The 8,376-nt window shown below is 47.8% G+C and overlaps 1 protein-coding gene across 7 annotated transcripts in view; it reads right to left on the bottom strand.

Annotated features, from left to right (window-relative positions):
* Nucleotides 1-446: 446 nt before the first annotated feature.
* Nucleotides 447-8,376, bottom strand: part of fam135a (family with sequence similarity 135 member A) — a 28,934-nt gene continuing 21,004 nt past the window's right edge. For all 7 annotated transcript variants that reach the window (XM_010867167.4, XM_010867162.4, XM_010867173.4 and 4 more), the window contains 9 exons: nt 7,907-8,086; nt 5,667-7,677; nt 5,033-5,193; nt 4,749-4,840; nt 4,454-4,551; nt 3,273-3,424; nt 2,718-2,828; nt 2,449-2,562; nt 447-2,311 (listed from right to left, as the gene is read on the bottom strand). In XM_010867167.4, the coding sequence (XP_010865469.2) occupies nt 2,106-2,311; nt 2,449-2,562; nt 2,718-2,828; nt 3,273-3,424; nt 4,454-4,551; nt 4,749-4,840; nt 5,033-5,193; nt 5,667-7,677; nt 7,907-8,086 (3,125 nt within the window). In that variant the 3' untranslated portion in view covers nt 447-2,105. The remainder of the gene's footprint in view (nt 2,312-2,448; nt 2,563-2,717; nt 2,829-3,272; nt 3,425-4,453; nt 4,552-4,748; nt 4,841-5,032; nt 5,194-5,666; nt 7,678-7,906; nt 8,087-8,376) is intronic.

The raw sequence follows: 8,376 nt of genomic DNA, 5'->3' as shown, positions 1-8,376 counted from the left end.
CTACCTACTGTCAAGCCATCTTTTCATAGGCCGCGTACTCCTATAGCTAATCACCGTCGGAACCGCCAGAAGTCGACTGCCAAGACCTAAAGCCCCACTTCTCTCGGTTTCTTTCAAAGTGTCTGCCTTTACAGGACGTTTTTGCTGACCACGGTTTCAACAACATTTTGCTTACTCTGTGGAGTTTTGGGCTAGGTTTCGGTGTGACAATTGTAAATGTAAAAAGCGCATTACAAAATGTATTTGATTGACGAGAATCCATCAAGGAGTCAGTTAAAAAGGAGAATAAGACTAGGCAACAGCCTAGACCTCCGCAGGTCTGGTTAAAATCTTGGGAGCTGAAACAAATGGAAAAACACACAACTAGAAACACTGCCACCTAGTGACAAATTGGAGCGCTACACTCAAATTACATAAATCGGCAAAAAAAGGACCAAAACAAATACTTATAATACATGTATTTAATGGTAAAGAGTGCTATGATACAAACCATTGACAAAATTAGACGTTTTTATCTAAAAACAATACTTTCATGTTTAAAGGTATAAATAATATTCCCCCGTGCATGAAGCCAACACATACATACTTTTCATGAACCTAGATATGTGCTATTCATGACAACTGACCCTTGGCTAAACACCTTTTCATCTGGGCCCGAATTCATTATGTACCAAGCGGAAGAAAGAATAATCAACCAATTGTCCAATAAGAAATGCTAAATTTAGCATCCATCTCCCCGCTGTTGCAGAAAGTTTTGCAACCGGTGCCACAATGAATACGACCCCAGTGGCTGAAGTAGTTTAACTGTTAAAGTTCACCGAAAACCACTCGTAATAAAAATGCTCTCATGCTTAAGCAAGGCTTTTGTAATGCTTCCAACGCCAGGTTGGGTTTAGTGTTGTGCACAATGCTGTAATGGCAAAGGAACAGCATACTGTATAAAACGTAGCTCTGGTCCATTGTGCAATGACAAGTAGCCACTGCCTCTGTTTAGAAAGGCTCAGAATCAGCAAGCGGCCCCCATAGCTGTGGACCAGAGCTACAACCACACGGCCTCAGGCTGCATTGTACGCGCTACAATCAAATTGATTCCGTGAAGTAAGTTTGACTGAAACTGGAAGCCTATACCTTTGCGAAATGAAAAAAATAAATAAAAGAAAAACATTTTGATTGTAAGAAATGTACATTGTAAAAATGACCATCCTCAGTACAAAAACGTTTTTTATGCAGTTGTGGTGCAAATTAATGAATATAATATTTTTAGTTTTTGATTTTTTTTTTGTGAAGAAAACAAATATGAGAAGATTAGTCGCTTGGGTCCGCTCACTGACCACTAACCATTTCATTTTTAGCAGCTACATTTCCAGTTCGGTTTTTCAATTGTTTCAATACATGAATGAATGGTTTGAACAAAACCATGTACAAATATACACTTAATAGATAAATAACACTGTGAAACAATGATATAACTTCAATAAAATTAAATTTTTAAGAAAATTATGATTAGAAAAATAAGGTGAACATAATCCACATACATCCACAAACATGAAAAGAAAAATGGAAAAAAACAAAAACATCTATAAATGTTAACCTTCCAAATGGAAGAATATGCATATATACTGTATATATATATACTGTGTGTGTATATATATATATATATTAAAAAAAAAAGTTTACCAGATACAATATTGAGAATTGGGTTTTTCTGTGAGGTAATAAGCTCCACATCATAGACATAGAAACATTAGATTGACATTCTAGCCGTTATATTTCTATGTTCCATGTTCTCTCTTCACCTCTCCCTCCAGACACAGGTTTGATAGGGTAGCCTGGTCCCAAATCAGTTTGTGCTGTCTTGTCATTTTGGGCGCTGGATACAGCTAGCCCGCTGCCCTAGACGGGTGGATATTTTACTGTAGCACCGATGACATGGCCTCAAATGTGCAAATTTCACCCCGCGTACCCTGACATGACAACAGACGCACCTTTTGTCTAAGAGAATAGGACCAAAATGGCACAAACAGAGATGGGACAAGGCTATTGATTGGGAGGGCGGCTTAGTCCCTCATTCAGCCATTGGTTGGACTAGTAGGCCCTTCCCCTTCTTACTGAAAGAATTTGAGGCCTGCGACCAGGAAGAACTTCTCCAAGAAGATCTCTGAGTCCAGGACGGCAATGTGAGCTGCTCGGCCAATCAGTGAGTTGGCGGTGTTGGGCAGGGCGTGGATGACGTCGTAACGTACCAGGTTACAGTCTTTGTTCTGAAGCACCGGCAGAAGAAGGTTCTCTATCATCTCTGCATACACTGGACCTAGGCGAGAGGATGGGGGAATGAGATGGAAAGTGAGCGAGGCAGAGGGAAAACGTGCCAGCGAGGGACAACAGCACCCTCACGTCTGGTACAAACGTCAACAGCACCCCTGCGTCTGGTACAAATGTACGGCTCACCGGTTTGTTTGTCCTTCAGGGCAGTCTTGCACATCTCTATCCTGGCGGAGTGATACGGGACATAACGGTCCTGCAGAGATCCCACCAACACAACGTTCCTGAAGTGATGAAGACCTGCCAGGGCCCATTGACACAGTAAAACCCCCCGATAACGTGGCAAAAGAAGACAACAGACTTCATTCAAACGGCCGGGAGAATGACACAAAGCGTGGACCGTGAAACAAAATCGCACCGTTCCACGGTCGATGCCCAGCAGATTTTTAGCTCACCCGATTTCTTGCTGAGCTTGTAGAGAAAGGTCTGTCTGGGGTCAGAGTGGTCTCTGCAGGTGAGCTGAAGAAGGGAGCCTGACTTCTTCCACTTCTGCATGAACCACAGGCCTGGGGACGAGACGGACATGAGCAAAGGATGGTAAGAGATACGTGTCACACACGTGCATACGAACTGCAAAGTTTTGCGATGCTGAAAAGCTAGGGGCCAAACGTTGAACTTCGAGAGACTGGAGAAACACACAAGCTACAGAAGCTACTGCGAGCGTTGATGAACGTGGAACACAATAACACCTGTGCTCGTCTAAAACTCTAAATCTTGGTTGCACTGGTAAATGCAAGGTGGAGTGTCCAGAATGCAGCGTCTACATAATCATTTTGGACAAAACATGCAGCCTCGAGTAACTGTTGGACACACCAGCAAGTGGATATTTGATAAGCGGCTTAGGAACCAAGGGTTCAACTAAAAATAAATATCTTCAACATGTTCCCAGTAAAACAGTCAAGAACAAGCAGGGTGCTTGTCAGATGAGGCCCGCATCCAGGGAGACATACCAGTGTTGACCAGAGCAGAGCTGTTGTACAGGGTTCCCAGGTGAGGTCCAGACAGGGACAGGAAGGTGTGCAGTCTGCTGAGGTAACATTTAAACCGGGGTCTGGTCAGTACTGAACGCACTATCAGGTTCCCCAGGGAGTGGCCTACGAAGCTGAGGAACAGAAAACAGGTCAGAGCTCCAATCCAATAGAACCAGAAACCCCCATGGTGAACGTTTCTCAGTCCTGGGTTCTGGAGCAGAACAGCAACCTTGTGTCAGTACGGCTTGGTATCTGATGCTATCTGGATAAAGTATTACATTTAGATGTTTGTAGCATTTCATTGATTGACAACATGACTAACATTTCTTTAGGATAGGTCTTTTTAGATTGGACAGGTCTACCATTTCTTTAGGATAGGTCTTTTTAGATTGGACAGGTCTACTCTTTCTTTTGGATAGGTCTTTTTAGATTGGACAGGTCTACTCTTTCTTTTGGATAGGTCTTTTTAGATTGGACAGGTCTACTCTTTCTTTTGGATAGGTCTTTTTAGATTGGACAGGTCTACTCTTTCTTTTGGATAGGTCTTTTTAGATTGGACAGGTCTACTATTTCTTTAGGATAGGTCTTTTTAGATTGGACAGGTCTAATATTTCTTTAGGATAGGTCTTTTTAGATTGGACAGGTATACTATTTCTTTTGGATAGGTCTTTTGGTCTTGTCATGACATGTTCCCATTCATGATGCAACGGTACACAGTATGTTTTAGAACCCTACGGTTCTAAAACATGCTTACTGCTCTGCAGACTACACGCACATTGTAGATTCAGATCCACAGAACCAGACGTGTAGCTTGGGAACAGGTAAGGCAGGCAACGTCTTGGGGCTCCCAGCTGTTAGGGGGCTCCTGAGGTCTGACAAACTTTACTCCACAACAATGTCTCACAATGTGGCAAACGCAGTGAACACAAACCCTCCTTAACCAATGGCTAATTTGCTATGACTTCTCAGAAGGAAACCTCCCTAAGATGTTTCACAAGGCTATACCTGATTGTGGACATAGGTTGTAGACCTGAAACGCGCCTGATTGTGGACACTGTGAGGTTGTAAACTGAAACATACCTGGTCTTGGACATAGTGAGGTTTTAAACCTGAAACGCGCCTGATTGTGGACACAGTGAGGTTGTAAACCTGAAACACACCTGATCTTGGACACAGTGAGGTTGTAGATCTGAATGTACTGAATGATCTCATCCAATAGCCGATCAGTCATCTGCTCAAAGTCTGCAAACGTGTCATTCTGTGAAAAAACACCAAGTCAAACATTGCAATGCTAGAATACAGAAAGGTCCCCTGCTTTTATAAGAGAATACAGTCAAAACTGTACTTGCATCAGAAGACACCACAACAAATTCCATCCATTTAAAAAGGAAATGAAGAGCCAGATGAGCTACCGTGTGGTGTGCTGAAGCGTTCAGCTAACGTGTAGTTCATTACCTGGTTGCGTTCAGACATGAGGAAGTCGATCCTGGCTCCAGGTAGGCCCAGCTCCAGGTAGGTCTTCACCAAACGTAGGTCAGCACTGTTACCTGGACCACACAGAACAACAGAACACCACAGACTGAATTCACTTTGGAGAAGAGCGATGGCTAACCCACTTAAATGTGAAGATCCTTCAGATTAGAACTGCCTCCAAATACTGTTTGGCTTTTTTTTGTGTGTGTTTGGTTTTGCCTGAAAACAGGACAAATGAACTGACTAAATATACATAGCGTCGGTACCATCAAGTCCGTGGACACAGACGATGAGGTGGATGCCTTCGTCACAGTTCTCATCTTCCTCCAGGCTGAAATAAGGAACGCTAGAGGCCAGCTGTCCAACCTCACTGTACAGGAAGCCTGGGAGTCTCAGCTGTTTCAACTCCTCTTTGGCCAACACAAAACTATAGCAGGAGGTCAAGCAACAACAGGCACAGTGAGTTACCTGTCCAGAGACTTAAGATAAACACTGGTTGGAAGGAAAAATCTATCACTATACAGAAATGATGATGAATAAATATTAGCAATGTAACACAAGGAACATATCCAGAAATTACTAATAATATTGCCTATAACAGAAAACGAACAATGATAATAAATGTCATTTGGCAGGGGTTTTTTCCCCCGCAGCGACATATACATGTGTGAATACCGGCCCGTGACCCAGGGACCAGAGATGCCAGACACTGTGCGAGCTGGACCACACAGGCACGACATAAAAATCAATGAGGCATCGTACCAGTCCAACCTTGCAACAGTGAACTGTGCAACATGTATCAACCGTGGCGCAAGATAACAATAAAGCACGAAAGAAGCAGTGATGAAATGATTGAGCAACGAGCGTGTGAACTGACACGACCAGACTTGGGAGACTCACGCTTTCATCTGTGGCGTGGGTGCGCTCTCATACCACCGCAGGGCGTTGGAGGTGAGGGCAGAGGGGGTTCGGACCGGAGGTCGCCCCTGAGAACAGCCCACCGAGCCGGGGGCCAGCAGGGACCGGACAGGGGCCCCGTAGCCTGGAGGAGGTCCCCTTGGCTCCTGTACATGATCCAGGCCCAACTGTTCAAACAACACACTCCGCCCCACCGCCCCCCCGTCTCCTTCGTTCCCCTCCTTCTTCTCCTCCTCATCATCATCATCGACGACGACGCCGTTCACAAATGCGGAGCCGTCCCCTTCCTCGTAGAAGCCATTCTCGATCATCTCGTTGTCCTCGTCCTCGTCCTCTTCCTCGGCAGGCGGCCCCGTCAGGATACCCAGGGTGATAGCGGAGGTCTCCACAGGGCTGATCTCGGAGACGTCGGTGCTGGAGCGAGAGCCGAAGTAGTTCTCCACCAGTCCCTTCTTGACCAGGTCACTGCTGCTGGCCGTGGAGTTGCTGGAGGGGCAGGAGGCTGGCAGGGCCTCCGGCGCAACTCCCCAACAGGCACCGGTTAACAACCTGGGGTCGGTGTTAAGCGTCGACTCCGACGTCGAGGATAAAGTCCTAGGAGGCGGAGCCAGAGAACCAAGAGCTCCGCTGGCAGGGTTGGCGCTGCCGGGAGCCAGGCCAGGGCTCGGGTGTGTTCGGCTGGGCACGGAGCAGTGCGCCGGCACAGGCGGACATCCTGAGAACACCAGGCTCTGCTGCTCCTGTACCAGGATGCTGGACCTGATCCGTAGCGCTGGACCCAGCGGTTCCTCGGCCTCCCCGCTGCTGCTGGAGCCCCTGGACACCGACGCGCCCCCCTCCCCCTCGACTTCGTCATCCGAGGGCAGCGAGTTGATGGACGTGAGGGACGACTGGACACCGCTGACCGCGCTGACCGTGCTCTCCAGGTTGACGCACTCTCCGGCCCCCAGACCACCCTTCAGGAGGGAGGGGGGCGGGGCAGGCCGCGGCACCGGGCCTACGGGGAGTCGCTCCGTCTGCTGGGGACAAAACTCCGGCTCCGGGGCTCCAGCAAGCCCTCCGGGCCAACCCTGGGTGGCCAGCTGGGTGGCGAAGGAGCTGGGCTCGCTCTCAATGCCAGAGTCGGAGTGGCGCGAGGAGACAGCTGGGAGTCCGGCGCCCCCGTCGGGTGGGAGTCTAGTACAATCCCCCTTCACCTGCTGCTGAAGCACCAGACCTGACCTCTGACTGACCTCCGTCAACAACTCCTGACTCCGGGGCTTGTTAAACGCGTCTGACTTTAACTCGTCCAGAGGGCGGCCTTTTAAAGGATCAGACACACACAAGTCCGTCTGGGTAATTTCAGGGACCTCCGTCCTGGAGGTCCCATCCCCGTCCGTCCGACAGGGGAGCAGAATGGTAACCCTGTCCCCAGTGTACGGGTCCTTGTCACTGGGCTTGACGTCGATGTGCCGTAGCCCTGCCGCGGTACATCCGGGCGTGGGAAGGAGGGGCAGCTTCTGGCTGCAGTGGTCGACGACAGCATTCTGGTTTATTGCTTTGTTGCCGTCCGCGGCTAATGCAGCTCCAGTACCGGCCTGGGCTGGCTTGTTCTGGGTGTCCAAGCTCACGAGGGCGGTGAAGTAGCCTTTCTGGCTAGCAACGCCACTGGCAACCAGGACGTCATCCTCTAGGAAAGAGTCAAAATTAAGAAGAGCATTTGCATGCCCGCTGAGTGTGGTGACACCAGCACCAGGATCTGGAACATATTTGGAGCTACTAGTCCTAAGGTCAGTACTGGGGTCCCCAGCAGTCCCCTCTGGGCTCAGCAAGGTCTCCTTTTCCTTCTCCTCTCCCTGGGCCTCCTTTTTGGCCGCTTCTCCATGTGGGTTAGTAGCCTTGCCCAGGTTCTTATAGCCCACCAGAACCACAGAATCCTTGGAGGCCTGCCTGATGAGCTTCTTGGACATCTCCTTCTCGGTCTTGGTGGTTTTCTTCAGTTTGACAGACTTGCCTTGAATAAAAAAAATAAAAAATGTGTTTGATTAATATGGCTTTTTTTTTTTTTTATCAGTGAGAAAATGCTGCGGTAAAACAAGTTGAATTCATGATCAGGGTTCTTCTTATTTTCAAAGAAGATTTGTCTGGGAGATTTTCAGGGAGAATGTCTGGGAGAAGTCAAAAAGAACCACTTTGCAACAGCTACCACAGTGACTTCACATATACACACACATCCAACACACCTTTTGACTTGGGCAGTTCTGGGCAGTCGTCTGGCCAGGACGTGTCCATCATGGCTGGGGGCTGAGGCTCCAGGATTGGGCTGGGGAAGGAGGCCGACGCTGCAGAGCTGGCCTTGGAGTTACCCGAGGACGAGGAGCCAGTCCGGGAGGTGTGCACGCCCAGCCACGGCCCATCACGATCTGGGGCCACCATGGAAACCCATATGTTAATTTCTTTTGTGTGTGTATATATGTAATGTGTGCATATACAGTATATACACAGACATTACTTGGACAAATATTTGGACACGCCCATTCAAGTGAACTTGTAACGGGTGTGTGTATAAGTGATGTGTGTGTACATAGTGTGTACATAGCGTGTATTGACATATAAAGTAAATAAGTGAAAGAAACTAGAGGAAGACAATCAGAGATGCAGAAGAAAGCTCTTCTCTCTCGTCCCTTTCCTTTTTGGTTTCAATGTTTCTAGG

This window comes from Esox lucius, chromosome 5 (assembly GCF_011004845.1).
Source record: "Esox lucius isolate fEsoLuc1 chromosome 5, fEsoLuc1.pri, whole genome shotgun sequence".
Taxonomy (NCBI): Eukaryota; Metazoa; Chordata; class Actinopteri; order Esociformes; family Esocidae; genus Esox; species Esox lucius.
The sequence above is the reverse complement of the archived record's forward strand: the minus strand, read 5'-3'. Positions and strand labels throughout refer to the sequence as shown.